Here is an 18151-nt window from a genome sequence, read left to right as displayed (position 1 = left end):
AACCCTAAAGAGTGGCTGCCCAACATGGTTCAGGTATTTTTTTTTATCCCCCACCCTTGAAAGCCTCCCCAACATTCAACTTCTCCATATGGAAATAACATAATCCATGTCTTCTGAAATTTCCAGTTTTCTCCCACGTTGGGAGTGCAGATTGAGAGCAATGCAGTGAGTTTTCCACCTGCTCCAGTTGAGGTGAAAAAACACATGACCCGTTTTTGTATTTTCATTTGTCCTCTTAAATGGGGAAGGAGAAGGTCAGGTTTTGGACAGCGCCCTATGGCCCAACTGGAACTAGATGGGACAAAAGAAGCAGTCATGAATCTGTTCTGGTTTCTTTGGCTATGAGGATTGAACTTTGGGAGTGGACTGGGTTTGGAGTCTCTAAAGAAAAGAACTTTGAACTGGGAAAATTATGGGAGAGCACTTTTAAACTACATTCTGCTGAAAAATATTTAATCAAATATGCTTTTTGAAATATTTTTTTAAACAGCTTTAAAGTAAAGTTCTGCTTAACAGCTGATGGCAAAGGAAAGCTCCCCAATACACTCAGTAAGTTCTGCTGTTTTAAAAAATGTAAAAGTTTTCAAATTGTCTGTAAGCATGAATCCTGGTTATAACTGTTTCTTAATCACTAAAGTAATTGCTTTTTCAGTATAGAGCGTGATCCTTCCCAGTGCTGAGCCCCTTTAGACACCATTCAAGTTATTTAGAAGTGAAGTTCCAGTTCAGCAGTGAATTTAAGCATGCATTATACTTTAAGCATATTAGGTCCCACAAAATTGAATGGGCTTTAAGCACGTGCTTAAGTGGCTTTCCTGAAGTGAGGCCTGACAGCACGTCATCTGGCAGGATCAAGCTCTTTAGCTGTGTCTACAAAAGGGAATTTTAGATAAACAATTCCCATGGGTGCATTAATGGAACTAATAGTGGAGATGGTAATTGAGATGCTAAGGGCCTAATCCAACTCCCATTCAAGTCAATAGAAAGACTCTCTCATTGGCATGGATGGGAATCGGATCAGGAATTGGACCAGGTTCAATAAAATGATTCTAAGAGGTTTATATGGTGGCTGTATGTAGGTTTTTGCAGTGCAACAGACTGATGTTTTCTGGATGATTCTACTGTCACATACAGAAAACTTTCAGTGTTTTCTACATAATGTGTATATAATAGATATGATCTGGCAAAGTTTATGTAGAAGGAAATTTATTATATTTTTAAGTTGTGGGATCCATATCAAATACATTAAGCAATGATCAGATTAGTAATAATAAAAGTGGAGGATATATATTGTGGCTGTAAGGATTTTTTCCAGAGACTACAACACTCTAACTTCTGCTTTCATAAAGAAATCCCAATATAAAGGCAAACCTATTACTTGAAGATTTGTCTTCAAAAATATGCTTGGAGTGTCGAGCAGAAGATTTGAGTCTCATTTTAGTACAATATCAACCTCTGCTACAATATTGTGATGACAGATTTAGTACTTGAAAGAAATAAAAGTTTTTAAGAGGGCACAGCTGTTAGATTGCCATTACAGCTGAAGTCAGCTTGTGACTTATTAGCTGAGAGGAACCTGCTATGCGTATGGGTGGTCAAGAAATTCCTAACTCAAATGCTTTGGATTTGATAGCCTTCCAAGTGGAGCTGCTGTTGGATAAGCTTAAGCAAAAAGGAGCCTTAAGGAGAGCTCTGTTTCTCCATAACAAACAGCCTGGTCACTCTAAGAATATGACTGTTGTCAAAGGGGGCACAATGCGTTGTGAAGAACTTCAGGCTTTTTTGAGGGTAAGTGATCACTTCAGTTAAACTTTTAGGGCAAATGTCTTTTGCCTTATTTGAATTGCACACATTGAATAAAGAGCTGTAATTACCAGAGTCGTCGTTGTTTGCCCTGAATTATTATTGCTATAGAAGGATGGTTTTGTTATTAAAACACTGGGCTGGGTTTGGAGAGCCAGTTCTCATCCCTGCCACAGACTTCCTGTGCGCCCTTGGGGAAATCATTTACATCTCTCTGCATCCCTCAATTTCCCATCTGTAAAATGGGCATACTAACACTAACGTTGTCTGGCTTGTATATTTAGATTGTAAGTTCTTTAGAGCCGGGATTTTCTCTTTGTTTGTACAACAGCTAGCATAATGGGGCTCTGATCTTGGTTTGGGACTCTGAGTGCATAATATGACCAATAAATAATAATAGTACCCAATACTAGTAGGCTTCTGATTTGAATCCAGTGCCCCTCTGGATTCTTTTTGATGTGATTTAAGAATGACCAGAATCATTTCTCCCCTCAGGATGAATCTGAGTTTAGAGACAAACTTACTCCGATCACCGTTTTCATGGAATATCGGTTGGATTACAAAACAGCCAAAGACTCAGCTGGATTACAGCCCATCCTCAACCAGTTCACTCCTGCTAACATTAGCAGACAGGTATATTCCTGACAGTTTTTGGTTAAACAGAATAGACAGTGTTTTCAGCCTTTGGTGCCTAAATCCACATAATGGTCAACTAGTGGCCTTATTTTCAGAAACACCTCTGAAATATCAGAACACCTAAATATGGATATGGGGGTCTAGCTTTAGGTACTGAATTTTGAAAATGTTTTCCAAATACATGCATGTATTGTTTTCTCTTTTATAAGTTACTTTTTTGCATTAGACACACCCTAGTCTTCAGAGCTGAGCCTCTTTTTCACCTATCATACTTAGCTGTATTACAGAAAACAGAGGTCAAGTCAGCATCAGGTATGCTGGTCCAGAAGGGTGAGAGGCTTTAATCCATTTTCTCATTTTGAGCTGCTGTATGTGCCATACCTATGTGAAGTTTCCAGGGAGAGGAAAGAGTAAGTTACTCACTGAAGCATGCAGTTCACTTCTGCAGCTTATTGGTGTTCCTAGATCAGTGGGCGCTCCTCCTCCCTTTTAACCCGATACCGCAAAAGATGCAGTCACCTCTGAAATTTTTTTTTTTTTGCTGTTTGCCATTCTGGAGCACAGGGTTCCTAGAAATTGTTCCTGATCTTATGCTTATATTTGTATAAGTTTCAGAGATGCTCTGTAGATTAGTAATTTATCCTTGCAGTTCTCTCAAACAACTTAATTTCTACCTTTTGTTCCAAGCTTTGTCACAGTCATTTGCACAGAGAGAATAGTGGAGATCAGGGGCAGCTCCAGGCACCAGGGCGCCAAACACATGCCTGGGGTGGCAAGCAGCGGAGGGTGGCCTGATGGTCGCTGTGAGGGCGGCAGTCAGGCTGCCTTTGGCGGCATGCCTGCGGGAGGTCCGCCAGTCCCTCCCGCAGGCATGCCGCCGAATCCGCGTTACCAGCGGACCTCCCACAGACGCGCCACCAAAAGCCACCTGCCTGCCGTGCTTGGAGTGGCAAAATACAGAGAGCCGCCCCTGATAGAGATGCAACAGTAAAGAAACAGATATGATTTATTTTAGGTGATCTGCAAATACGATTGATAAATGTAGACATTGGCTTTAGATTTATATAGTGAGCAAGTGTAAAAGGGGCATGCAGCATGCATTAAAAACTGTTCTTTCTTTTTTCATAGTTCATGTATATAGAGACAAGTAAACGGTTCCCCTAATTAGAATTGTTCCAAAAAACCTTTGAAAAAAGCAGTGATAAGGGAACTGTGCTAATGAAGATACATGTTTGAATTAATGGGCTGAACTTATTAAAGCCATATGTATTTGATTTTTGCACAGACACATATTCTGCTGGACTGTGGTGAAGATAATATCTGCAAACCAAAATTGCAGGTTGCAGTACACAGGTAAATTTCAGTGTTGGAAAAATAAACAATAAATACTATGGAAAAATACTGTTGGGAAAGGTAACTTCCTATGTAAGACTCCAAACCTACATAGATCTTGTGAACTGTGAGTAGTCCCATTGAAAAGAATGGAATGGAATGAAACCATTGGGAGTACTCAGAGTGTAAAATTTAAGCATGTGCATAAGTTGTTTTTGCTGGATCATGGCCTAAAAGGGAACCTGTTTTCCCGTTGTGGCTGAGTGCTGTTAACATAAATGAGTTGTGAGGAGAGACTAAACTCCTGTAAAGACACTCTGGCTGCATGTATATAGTCATCATTGTCTCAGCTAAAGTGAAAACATGTGACAAGGAAAGCAGAGCATGTAGAATCTTCGGCTACAAACAAAAAGGCTGTCCCACAGTTTCATTAGCTGCTACTAGACACGGTTACAGGCACATGAGAAGGTGTGATTTTTATCCAGCAGAGGGCAATCGTACATGCATGCATGAGTATGTATACACATACACACCCCATGAGGTGGCAAAGTCCAAAGCTGACTGCAAAAAGTTACAAAGGGATGTCATTAAACTGTATGATTGGGGAACAAAGTGGCAGATGAAATTCAATGTTGAGAAGTGCAAAGTAATTCATATAAGAAAACCTAATTCCATCTCTGCATACAAAATGATGTGATTTTAATTAGCTGTTACCACTTAAGAGTGAGTTCTTGTAGTCACTGTAGATAGTTCTCTGAAAACATCTGCTCAGTGTGCAGCGTCAGTCAAGAAAGCTAACTCTGTTAGGAACCATTAGGAAAGGAATAGATGATAATACAGAAAATATTATAATGCCACTACAGTAAAACCTCAGAGTTACGAACACCAGAGTTACGAACTGACTGGTCAACCACACACCTCATTTGGAACTGGAAGTACGCAGTCAGGCAGCATGCGCGCGCACGCACACACACAGCACTGTGTTAAATGTAAACTACTAAAAACAATGAATTGACAAGTTAAGGAAACTTTCTGTGCTTTTTTCATTTCATAGAATCATAGAATGTCAGGGTTGGAAGAGACCGTTAAAAGCAGCATTTTTCTTCTGTGTAGTAAAGTTTCAAAGCTGTATTCAGTCAATGTTCAGTTGTAAAGTTCTGAAAGAACAACCCTGAAGTTTTGTTCAGAGTTATGAACATTTCAGAGTTACGAACAACCTCCATTCCCAGGCTGTTTCTAACATTGAGGTTCTACTGTATATAAATGCATGGAATGCTCACATCTTGAATACTTCATACAATTCTGGTCGCCCCATCTCAAAAAAAGATGTATTAAAATTGGAAAAGATACAGAGAAGGGCAACAAAAATGATTAGGTATATGGAACTGCTTCCACATGAGTAGAGATTTAAGCAACTGGGTCTGTTCAATTTAGAAAAGAGATGATTAAGGAGGAAAATGATAGAAGTCTATAAAATCATAAACGATGTGGAGAAAGTGAATAAAGACATTTTATTTGCCCCATCACGGTACACAAGAACCATGGGTCACCCAATGAAAGTAATAGGCAGTAGGCTTTAAACAAACATAAGGAAGTACTTCTTCACACAACACACAGTCAACCTGTGGAACTCATAGTCAGGGGTGTTGAAAAGGCCAAAAGTACAACTGGTTTAAAAAAAGAGAGAGATAAGGTCATGGACGATAGGTCCATCAGTGGCTGTTAGCCAAGATTGTCAGGGACACAAACTTGTGCTCTGGGTATCTCTAAACCTCTGTTTGCCAGAAGCTGGGATAGGACAACAGGGAATGAATAATTGTCCTGTTCTGTTCATTCCCTCTGAAGCACCTCACACTGGCAACTATTGGAAGACGGAACGCTGGGCTAGATGGAATATTGGTTTGACCCAGTATGGCCATTCTTGTAGTCTTACGCTTGAGAAATTTTATACCAATTCAGAGAAAATTTGGGTCGCTTGTAGTTTATATGCAACATTTTCAAAGATTATATAGGGAAAATATTTTACATTTATCTCGAATTATTAGAAAGTGATATAAATGTGTGTGTGTTTTGGAGATGCTGCTTGCGGCTCTGTAGTTAACTTTAAGTTGAGTTTGGCTGTGTGTGTGTGTGTGTGCGTGTGTACACATTTATATATAAACTATGTGTTTGTGGTTATTAAAATGGCAAGGGTATACTGGGGATCTGGCCTGTAGCATTTATCTACTGTTCTGCTGTTAGGAAGTGTGTGTTGTGTTGTGGTTTGTTTGGTTTTTTTTAATTGACAAAATGCTTTATCAGGGAGTTTCTCTTAATGATATTTCATATTTGCTCCATTATTGCCAGTGACGTATCTTTTTTCCTTTAAAATCCATTGCAAGTTGTATTTTTTGAGCTATGAAACATTTATTGCAAGTTAACTGTGGTGACCCCTAATGCTCTAGTGCAATGTCAAAACGCCTCCTTTCTGTAAATCCTAGCTGTTAAACATAACTACTTTAAACATGTGAACACAGTATTCACTTTTGCACTTGCTTTGCTTGCTCAGTGATCAGAAGCAGATCTATATTGGTGATGACAATCCTTTAACCCTGATTGTCGATGCCCAGAACCAAGGGGAAGGAGCCTATGAAGCCGAACTCTTTGTTATCATTCCACCTCAAGCAGACTTCATTGGTGTTGTTCGTAACAATGAGGTAAGTTTCTAACTCGCTTTCTTCCTGTCACTAGCCCTGTTGCATTTACTCATGTGGAGGTTTGCAGGATCGAGCTCTTAGTGATGCACAAGCTTCAGTCTTTAACTAAGCCTAAAAATTCAAATGTTTACCCAAACCTCTTGGCTGTGTAAAACTGGCCTGGAGCTTTCATTAGAACAGATGTCATTGCAGGAATTCTGTGGTACTTGCTTTGTTTCTGGTTAATCTGAAAGTGCTGTAAGGAAAGTGTGTCTTCTGGTACCAGATGAAACCAAAAAGTCAAAGCAGTGTGTGGGAAATATTAAAACCACAACTTTCTACTGAATTGTTCTGGCCTCACAGCACACACTCTTGCCTTGTGTAGTTTTGTGCATCCCAACACACTATTGTATCTTTTAGGAAAGAGTTCCCAAAAGTGAGCTATTGTAAGAGGGGCTCTAGATCACCAGTTATTAGACTGGGTCACTAATATTCTCCTGCTCTAAACCCTTACTAGCTTGGTCCTGGAAATTATGGGTATTCTGTGTTAGCCTTCAAGTTAGTCAGGTGATCACAATAACTTGGAAATTGCCTGAGCAGATGCCCAGCTGGAACTTCAAAGCTGAATTATTCTGATTCAATAGAGAGGTGTTAAGCAATGATGAATAGATTGCACACAGCCACAGTGAATACACACAGATTATTTCTGGCACAGGTCTTTGAACAACACCTTTGCTAATTAATTTATATTCAGACTCAGCATTTCATATCTTGGGTAAAGAGCTGAGCAAATCTAAGAGAGAGAGAGAGAATAATATCTGGGTTCTACTGCTCCCTCCCTGCCACACAAGTGAAGAACAAAGGGAAAAATCAAAGAGTGGATTCTGCTGGAAATTTTGTAACTGCAGAATCCTCATAAATTAAGGGGCTTCAGTTCTCTTGGTCACATGGAGTATTTGGGATTGACTTATTTAATTTCTTCCCCTGTAGCCTTCTGAGATGTTTGTATTTCTTGGAAGGGACGCAAGTTATCTAAATGGGTTTTCTTTGGCATCACACGTGCACAGGCACAAGCAACCAATCTCAAAGCACCAATGTTGATTCTTGAAGCTTCTGTGACGTTTCCCAGCAGTGCTCTGCCTTAGAGTGTGCTTAGATCCCACTATGCTTCCAGAACTTCCCCCATCCTAGTTTTCTCTCAACACAGTTAGGCCTTTGACCTATAGGATTGTTTAAAATGGCAACAAAGTTGGAGAATGCTGAGATAAATCAGTAAATGCAGTTTTTGCCATGAGTTCTTGCAACCTAGACTGACTGGATTGCTCTGCTTCTAATGTCTTGTATGTGGTTACCTCTGAGGTGTCAACACACACGCACTGTTCCCCTTCCCTCAACTAGTCAGACCAGGGAGGAGGAGGAGGAACAGCCCTCAACAGCTGAATAACCCTAGGTTTGGTTGGACTGCCAGGATGTTAAGACAAACCTTACCTTTGATGCAATTTATCCCACTTCTTTGATGGGCAAGGTCTGTAGGAAGCACAAAATGAAGTTAGATAATCCCTCTTCCATACTTGTAAAGTTTAAGAGAGCACCTGCTCTTAAGAAAAAGAGGCGGGGGGGAAATCCTTTTGTTTAAGCCTCCTCAACTCTGTTGTTGTTCACTGTCATAGTGGGCACCACTCCTTTAGTCCCATATGATAGTGTGCCCTTGAGTATCCTGGTCATACTTCAAATGGCATGTTCAGAGAGGTTTGCCTTCTGCTACCCTAGATCTCTCTACTGTTACTGTGGACTTATCCAAAACCTGATGTCTCTGATAAGAACTGCTTCTGAGGAGCTACTGACTTCTCATCGCATTTTGCCTTCAAAGACTTCTCTCTTAATGTGAAGTATTAATCAAGCTCTGAAACTAAGTCCCCTGCAGAAAAGTCATAGGTACTTCACATAGGTGTGGAGAACTCAACCTAAGAAATACTTGAGGCCTCAAAAATCATCATTGCTACCCAATATGAGTAAGAGTATTAGACTTTCATACTGTATATTCAAGAAAACAGAACACCACTTACCTTGTGAGGTTTTCGCCTCCAGATTTTTTCCAGAGCTATTTGCTACTAGATTGCCCAGTAATATTTTAAATGAATGCAACTTGCTTGCAATTTGTTCCTGTCTTTCATACTGATGCCAGAAAATATTGCACTGCTCTTCTTCTTTAAGATGTGTTTATTTTTATTGCAGGCTTTAGCACGTCTATCATGTGCATTTAAAACTGAGAATCAAACTCGCCTGGTGGTCTGTGACCTTGGAAATCCCATGAAGGCTGGGACTAAAGTAAGTCAAATGCGTGGCTGGGGTTTAAAAGAGGCAGGAAGATGACTTTTCATATTCTTTGAGAAAGATGCACACTCATACTGCTAGAAGATGTAATCTCATTGACATTTAGATCTCAAAATATATTTTAAGCCACCCACATGTTAGAATAGTTCAAAGAAAACATTCTGATAATTGGCTGCAAGTTTGCCGGTAAACTAATGTCTGAAAAGAATGTACATGGTTTTTATGATGCAACTTTACCTAGAATTATTCTGTAATAATTCTGAGCACTGTTGTATAGCACTTTTCACTCATAAATCTCGAGGCAATTTACATAAGGGAGTACATATCACTTCCAAGTATTTTAAAGATGGAGACGCTGAGGTGCAGAGAGAGTAAGTGATTCACTGCATGACGTTGGGTGAATTAGTACAAAACTCAGAATTGAATCTAAATTACTTGACTCCCAGACATTTGTCCAGTTTACTAGACCATGCTGCCTCCTGGTGCAGAACATGAGGTCTGGGAATATGTAGAAGCAAATTTTACTTTTTCTCTGAGGCAGCATTATGACAACTCAACCTCAACCAAGTGAGAGAGGCACGACTTGTTCAGTTGGATGTCCTTATTACTAGTTCAGTCTGCCCTCTCCTTCCCTGTGACCCCGGGCCTTGTGCAATTTCAGTGACGAATAGTAGTGCTGAGCACTTTTTGTTTTGAACTTGATTCTGTTCCTCTAAACCTTGGTCACTTGGTTTTGTTTCTAAGCTATTAGCTGGGCTGCGTTTCAGTGTGAATCAGCAGTCAGAGATGGACACTTCCGTGAAGTTTGACTTGCAGATCAGAAGGTATGGAACTAGATGCTAACACTACTCCTCCAAATCTACTTTATGCTGTAGCTAGCACTGAATAGATACCTTGGTAAATGACAAAGCTTTGAACTGATCATTTACAAATTAGTTCTAAGCTAGTTTCTTCCTTTCTATTTGGTAAATGTTCTATCATGGATTTAACTTGCTTTAAAACACTTCTCTGTTGTTTGTAATGTAGGAAAAATGTCAGTTCTATTTGTATGCGGTTGATTTACCATCCACATGATGTGGCACAAATGAAATGGTGCTATTTAGTGACAATGGGTACAAAACCAGATGAGGTATTTGAAGTGGAGCTTAATATTTTGCATTCTTGGTTCAGTTTGGATCTCCTCTTCACACATGCAGCGCCAAAATGTGAAATAATGTGTGCATTTGACGGATTAGCAGCAGGCTCTGTTTTAAAAATGAAGTTTGCTTGGACACTCCAGTCCTTCTATGGGTATGTCTGCACTGCAGCGTGAGGTGTGATTGCAGCTGGGTTAGGCACACCTGCGCTAGCTGTAATCTAGTTACCATGGGACAAATAGCAGCGAAGGCGTGGGCTTCATCTCAGACTGTACGAGCACACCTGGAACGCTGAGTATGTACTTGTGTTGCTAGCCTGAGCTGGCATCCGTGCTGCTGTATCTTCACCGCTATTTTTAGCTGTGCTAGCTAGATTAAAGCTAGTGCAGTTACACTGACCTGAGACTCAGTAGTACCTCCCATTGCTATGCAGGCATGCTCTCAAGAGCACGTTAGTCCAGGCTTCTACGTCTAATGAACTTGTGACCGTGGGAGGTGCTACTCCATACCAGGGCTATTCACCTATGCTGTTCAGAGCAGAGACCATTTCTTTGTGTGTGTGTGTGTGGTTTTTTTGTTTTTGTTTTGTGTTTGTTTTTGTTTTTTGGTACAGCCCGTGGCACAACCAAGCCTAGAACCTGAATGGTGACTTCTGGGCAATAATATATCAGGAGTATATGAATGGAGTAGATTTATGTGCTTGCTGGAGAAAACACACAGGCTTCCTGTGATGCATAGTCGATAGGAATCTGCTTCTCCTGTTATGATTTATACATCTCTTAAGTTAACTCTAAGGCCATGGCTACACTTGCAAATTTGCAGCGCTGCAGCAGGGTGTGAAAACACACCCTCTCCAGCGCTGCAAATTGCGGCGCTGCAAAGCGCCAGTGTGGTCAAAGCCCCAGCGCTGGGAGCGCGGCTCCCAGCGCTGTACGTTATTCCCCACAGGGAGGTGGAGTACGGACAGCGCTGGGAGAGCTCTCTCCCAGCGCTGGCGCTTTGACTACACTTAGCGCTTCGCGGCAGCGCTTTGAAGTGCAAGTGTAGCCAAAGCCTGAGCTTCAAATATAGCACTTTGTCCTTGAGGCATCATGTGAGTTTGTCACACTTCCTGGGGACTTTGTCCCCAGAACCCAGTGAATGGATAACACTCACCCATTATGCATTTTCCCTCTCCAAAACTGATAATATGAATAATAATTTTAGCCCCTTCCTTCAATTTTAGTGGCACAGATGTTTGCCTTGGTGATCAAAGGCTTTGCAGCACTTCAAACCCTTTGATCTCACATAACTGTCTGGTTCAGTTTTATTCCCATCCTTTCTACCAGCCAATGTACTGTTGCTTCTGGCCAGTGGCATATAAGTCTAGCTCACCTCCCTTGGGCACCACTGGGCCTCCTAGCTTCTCCCTCCCTCAAAGGTGAGAGCAATCACCAAGGCACTTGGTTCCCTCCATCAGAGGAATAACAGTCCCTGCAGATCCTCTTTCCCCAGCTTCCTCCACAGAGAAGTGTGGGGGGTGGGGGAGAAGAAGGAGAAAGGGGGAGCTGCTACAGCACCTCCCAGGTCCCACCTCAAGAAACTCGCCTGCCTGACTTCCGATTGCCACCATAAACCATCCCCCACCATCTACCTCTGAAAGCTCCCCGACCCTTTTCACCCCCCTGATCTCTCATGAGGGCAATCACTTGTGAGGAAATTAACTGAGTGAGCAACCCAAGCATAATATACTACAAGTTAATATAAGGGAGAAATGCACATTTTATGTAATTGGCAAACGCAACAGGATAGGAATTGCTTCTGCAGAATGTGAGGGAGGAATGCAGCATTTAGTGACATGTGACAGGTCCGAGTAATATGACAGACACGTCCCACTTCTCTATTCTGTGCCTTTTGCTGCACTCAGAGGTGTGCACTGCAACGCTCCCAACAGTGACAAAAGAGGGGGTGCCCTGGTTTTTAACAAACCCCAAACTGGTTGTGAGGTGTAAACTTAGATTTCACCAACAAACTGTACTAAGTGCAAACTCCTCAGCACTTTAACAGCCTTAACACAGAGTCACAGACAGTCCCCTTGGATACTCTGATCTGTATTGCCCCCAAGTGAGCATATCTCTGTGATAGATGTCTCCTTATACCAAGGATCACAGCAATATTCAGGTTACTCCTGCTTCCAAAGGTCCAGTCACTTACTACAGGTCAATTGCACTCAAGGGCTCACATCCATGACAGTACTTGTAGACAGTCCTATAGTAAACTATGTGAAGATTTATTAAATAGGAAAAGGAAACTGAGTTATTTACCAGGTTAAAACAAGCAGACAGACACACGAATGAGTTACAGTTTTGGGTTTCATACAGTAACATAGGCTTCTATAATGAGCAAGCTCTACTTGACCTTTAGAGCGAACCTGTGCTTCAGCTGGGGATCTCTTGTTTATGCCTAGAAACACCTCTCCCTCTCTGATTCCAAGCAGCATGGAGAAACCTATTTGCTCAGTATGGGGTTTTTATCCCCCTCCTGCCATGTGATCTGAGCTGCAAACTCAGCTGATGGGCAGAATCCACTTGCATGACTCATATTCTCAGAGAGGAGAGCAGAACAATAAGAGTCTTTAATCCTTTCGTTGAGGGTTTCTCAGTCCAGACATAGGGAGTTTTCAGTTGCAAGATCCAACCAAAGCCCCTCTGGTCTGGTGGGTCTTCTGTAGAAGAGCAGTTCCCCACACTAATTAACATTCCTCTCCTGTGTGGAAAGAATCGCAGAGGCTCACAACAGAACTGCTCACAAATTACCGTATGGAACATAGATACTGCAAGTAAGATGAATGCGTGCAGCAACTCTCATCTAAACACTTTCTTAAAATTCTAATAATTGATCAATTCTAACCCACAAGTGAGCCATACAGATTCCAGCTACATATCTGTTAGTGTCCAGTGGAGACACGAGCACCTTGACATGAGCTGGCACCTGGCCCACCAATGTCACAGGTACAACCCGGCATCCAAAAGGGTATGATGGTTGCTGCCTAGGAGGAAAATATTGCTCTGCTACATGTAATTTATAATTACAACAGCTGTGAAGAAAATAGAGAACATTTAGGAAATCCTTACAGAGGAGGCCATGGGTTCTAGTGGATAGATCACTGGTCTAGGATTCAGGAGACCTGGATTTTATTCCCAGCTCTGCCACTGACCTGCTGAATGACCTGGCGCAGCCTCTCTCTGCCTCAGTTTCCCCTTCTGTAAAATAGGGATAAAGAATTGATGAAAAGCTTTTATATAGGAGCTAGGAAAGTGCTAGATTGTATTGGTATGAGTAATCCTAGCATTTATAAGTGACAACTGCCCTGTGATCTAGTACACCCTCCTGTAGGTTTAAATGTAGGGTTCAGCGCCCAGCTGCTGATTAGTGTAGCTGTGGCAGGGGATGAGGTATGCAGAGATGACTTTAAGGCACTTTCTTGCATCCCCAATATTGGGGCTAGGTGAAGGCCACGCCAGCCCGTGGGGCAAGTTAGAGCGGCCGAAGGGCTAGACAAGGGCCATGTGTAGCAGTGATCACTGGAGTGCATTTTGCTCTGACCCTGCCTCCTCTAGCCCCTCGATTGCCCCTTATGCCAAGGAGAGTTAAAGTGGAAGGGCTGGCGTAGTCAGCTACACCAGCTTTATGCCAATTGACTTTTCCATGCCAGTAGAATATTTAGGGCAGGTTTAAGGCCCATTTATTCCATACAATATGGCAAAGCAGACCTCCGTGGAGCAGAGTCTCTGGCCCTTCGTTTTTAGTACCTCTCCTTTTGCCCCAGTGACACAGGAGTCACATAATAATGTTACTTAACGTGTGCTTAACGCTTGAAAAAAGAACCTTGTTCATTCCATTTAACAAATGGACTTATCTTCTTTTTCAGCTCCAATCTATTTGACAATTTAAGCCCAACCACATCTTATCAGGCTGACCTTGCCATCTTAGCATCTGTTGAAATTAGAGGGTGAGTGTTGATACTAATTTAGCAAGTGTCTCTTTCTCAGATGAGTGTTTTTTGTTTTTTTGGTAAATTTCCTTGCAGGTCTTGCCTCTCATTGAGCCTTGGAGGTTTTGTAATAGAAAAGTAAACACGGATTCATGTCATCATCTTTGGGGTTTTAAGCGAAACCTAAGTAATTTGGGATCCTAAGTCAATTTTGAAAATGGGACTTGGGTTCCTAAGTCACTTAAGTGCCTTTGAAAAAGCTACTCTTCATCTTTATAATTTGTTCAAAGAACAGTATGTAAAAATTACTCCCAAAAAATCACCTTCTGAACAGACTAAGAAAATACATTTTGAGTCCAAAACTGCCAAAACCCTTTTTTTAGAATGTCAAAATACTCTCCAAATATAGGTCTAAAGTAGCTTGTCCTTTTCAGCCTCAGGTATAGTATCTGAGAGGCTGTGATGGGACTCTCCTACTGCTATTTATTGAAAGCCAAACTTCACCTAACTGTTAAATGGTCCTTCTGATCAGCCAGTCAATTCAGGATGCCTCTCACTACATATTTTAATGATCCTGAATAGCTTTTATTTATGTATTTATTTTACAAAGAGCGCTTTTCTGTGCAGCTCTTAAACCTCTAAAGAATCCTGACTGTTCTTTCTCCTGCTGGAACACGAATATTGCTCACAATCATTGAGGCCTTGCATATTTTTTAGGGGGAAAGTGAAAATCACCTGTGAAGGCACCATTTTCTTTAATTTTTCCTTCCCACCAGAAATCTTCTGCATTAATAAGTTTCTTGAGATCCTGGTACTGTTAAACCTTCATGTTTAAAAAGGAAGAAAAATTAGTCAAACCACCATTACCAACCAGGTGCTGGCTGAGTTCCATGTATGACCCTACCAATCAGATGCCCCTATCATCAACACGGCTCACAGTTGAATTCCTCACCACAGAAGATTATCCAGACAGCATGTATTAATTTTATATTATGCCCCAAACTAGAAGAATATGAAGAAACATCCCTCTGAGAGAGAATTATTCTTAACAATATATTGAGCAGAAGATCAAGCATTGTATACCAAAAAACCCCCACTTCTGCTCATTCCAACATCCAGTATTTAGGATGGAAAGGTCATTGTCAGTCAGTGTTAGTTTTTAGATATTTGTAAATTTAGTTTTCTCCGGTCTGCATTATGAAAGCCTTAGGGTCACTTTTTAGAAATTAGTAATTCATTAGGCTAAATATTTGATAGCTTTGTTTATCCCCTTCACTATGTAGTGTCTCTTCTCCTGATCACATCTTCCTCCCCATTGCAAACTGGCAACCCCAGGAGAATCCAGAGACAGAAGAAGACATAGGACCTCTAGTTCAGCACATATATGAGGTATGTAATAGTTACTGATTTGAGGTCCAGGATTCTAGCTAATAAATAACAGGGGAAGGAGGAAATATTTTAGTTAAGATTTCCTTTATGCTAAATGTGCTTTACTCCATGTGGTTGTTCAATAGGAACTTAGAATTTGCTGCATTGAGTCAATTTAGTCCACTGGTTCAAGCCTCTGAGGAAGGCAAAGATACTAACAATTAATATAGCCAGCTGTGCAGTGCTGAACATTGCAGTTAGTGGGACTTGGGAAGAAATCCCTCTCCGATCCTTACAGCAGTCACCTTATACCTGAATCATAAGCCCCTATGCTATTTTACATAACTGTGCATGTTATTGGCCATAAAATCATCCAGTACTTTAGAAAATTTCACAAATTATCTGGTCGCCTGAATCCTGCAACAGTGAAACCAATAAAATGACTACTCTGTGTGTTAATTATTCTGGACACTCAGCTGTACTGTAATTATGCAGTCATTATTACAAAAGCCTTTTACCTTTAAATTAAAGTCTTTTGAGAGTTCCTTTTTTTTTAAGCAACTATCACAGATTTCATCTGTGTTCAATTAATTTTTTTAAATAACTTTTTTTAGAAAGGCTGACTATAATTCAAGTTATTATGCAACCAATAAGGTACTGATTTATCTAAAAAAAATTATTCTTATATATCTGACGTGTCCACAACGTACATACAACTTTGGATAAGAAATGTACAGTATCTCTCACTTTGGGCAATGTAGTACATTTAACAAATGGAATTTCTTGAAGGTAGAAAAATCTTTCCTTTAAGTTTTTTCAGAAGACTCTCCCCTTTCCAGCAAATTATTTCAAGTAATTATAAGTTAGCTTCTTGGGAGATGAAATTTCATTCCATAGTAACACTGGTGATACTCTGATTGTACTGACAGTCAGGGGAAATCTTGTAGATGCTCCTTCATATAATTTTAAATATATACTAGTGCCTACTGGGCCATTAACAAAGGAAAGAGGATAGTCTTACACAGTCATTCATTTTCTTCTCGTCACTAGCTGAGAAACAATGGTCCAAGTGCCTTCAGCAAGGTGATGCTAAATCTTCAATGGCCTTACAAATACAACAATAACACCCTGTTGTATATTATGCAATATGAAATTGATGGACCCATGAACTGCACTTCAGATATGGAGATCAACCCATTGAAAATTAAGGTAAGCAGAGACTTTTGTAATGCCATGTTTGGGTATACTATAAACTGTGAAATATAAGCTTATGTATATAGACCAGACCCTCTGCTGATCTAAATAAGCATAGATGCTAGTTTTACTCCTATTGAGAATCTGCCTATTTTCTCTACTCTTTTTTTATGTATTCCCTTTTATTTTTTGTTATATCCTGGTTCCTTGCATGAAGAGACACCAGCTGGAAGGATAGGTAGACACCAGTTTTTCAGCCAAAAGTTCAGATCTAGTATCCCACTTTTTTTTTTTTTAAAGAAAAACTCATGTTGGCATAGTTTTCAGTCCACAGCAATGTGTAGCCTTTTATTTTATTTAAAGTGAATTTTGTAATGTGGACTACACAATAACACCACCGTGGGTTCAGCTGTGGCAGCTACAGTTTCAAGCTTAACAGAGTAAAAGTCACCTTTGCTACTTGCTTCAGAGTTAGTCTCTAGGAACAGAAAAAGACCAAAGGTAGTGACTACACATACATTCACAAGTACAAAGTCTAGACTGTTTTACAATTTTTATTAAAGTTACAATTAAAGTTAAGATTACCCAAGCATATAGAAATTTTATACATACCTATGACAAGTTACAAATATAGTTATATTCACATCCTTAATAACAGTGTTAGGGTCTGATGGGTCTCTCCTGGCTTGATCATCAGTAGAGGGATGGTTCCTGATGGAGTCTCCCATACTAGGGAGATAAATTTTCCCATTCTGGGCATCCCTTTTTTATAATGTAATTCTGTCTTTACCTACATTCTGCGCATGTCCATAAAAGTGTCAACCTCTTTCTCTTATTGGTTTGTGTCCCCTGAAAACTTAAGGGACCCCAATTTTCTGTAGGCTGTGTAAGTTCCCTTTATTCTCATTAGCATTGATGCACAGCCTGTATCCCGCGGTTGAGACATGTCAGATACAAATGTGCCTTTACAGTATTTTTATGATTCAATATTTATTTTCTGGGTAATTTTACACAATATTACCACTTGGTACCTCCTTTCCCATAATCTGAGGGCAGTGAGTTATTTTCTGGTCACTCATGTCATCATTTCTTGTCTCCAAGACCTAAAATAGCTAAGCTAAAATCTTGCAGGCCTCAGCCTACATGTTCTTGCATTTCAACTTGTCATGTCTGATACTTGGTTCTTCTAAATACTGATCAATCTTATACTTCTATAATCTTACAAATTAACTCTAATTAACATAGAATGAATATATATGATATAACATATTAATGAATAATTAGAAACATTGGCTACAAATGGAATGTTATTTAATCTAGATTTAAACAGCAATATTCCAAAAGTTGTTTTGTTGTTTATGTAATATTTTTATTTTTCAGTTTAGTAGGAGACATTTCATTATTGTTTTTATTACTACTTATTTACCTAAGGCCTGATCTAAAGCACAATGAGGTCAATGGACGTCTTTTAATTGATTTCAGTAGCCTTTGGATGAGGCCCAGCATGCCACAAAAGTATTTTATATATAATACACAATGATATATATTTCTCTCATGTAATTTCAATATACTGTATAAATATAGTGTGCACATATACACCTCTACCTCAATATAACGCTGTCCTTGGGAGCCAAAAAATCTTACCACGTTATAGGTGAAACCACCTTATATCGAACTTGCTTTGATACACCGAAGTGTGC

The 18151-nt window shown here is 40.2% G+C and overlaps 1 protein-coding gene across 1 annotated transcript in view; it reads left to right on the top strand.

Moving 5' to 3' along the window:
• Nucleotides 1-18151, top strand: part of ITGAV (integrin subunit alpha V) — an 83758-nt gene that overhangs the window by 51315 nt on the left and 14292 nt on the right. The window contains exons 16-25 of the mRNA XM_039494681.1: nt 491-549; nt 1634-1788; nt 2299-2436; nt 3725-3792; nt 6320-6467; nt 8682-8774; nt 9525-9604; nt 13827-13907; nt 15173-15278; nt 16308-16466. Coding sequence (XP_039350615.1) covers nt 491-549; nt 1634-1788; nt 2299-2436; nt 3725-3792; nt 6320-6467; nt 8682-8774; nt 9525-9604; nt 13827-13907; nt 15173-15278; nt 16308-16466 — 1087 coding nt within the window. The remainder of the gene's footprint in view (nt 1-490; nt 550-1633; nt 1789-2298; nt 2437-3724; nt 3793-6319; nt 6468-8681; nt 8775-9524; nt 9605-13826; nt 13908-15172; nt 15279-16307; nt 16467-18151) is intronic.

Source organism: Mauremys reevesii, linkage group 11 (assembly GCF_016161935.1).
Source record: "Mauremys reevesii isolate NIE-2019 linkage group 11, ASM1616193v1, whole genome shotgun sequence".
Taxonomy (NCBI): Eukaryota; Metazoa; Chordata; order Testudines; family Geoemydidae; genus Mauremys; species Mauremys reevesii.
The sequence above is the reverse complement of the archived record's forward strand: the minus strand, read 5'-3'. Positions and strand labels throughout refer to the sequence as shown.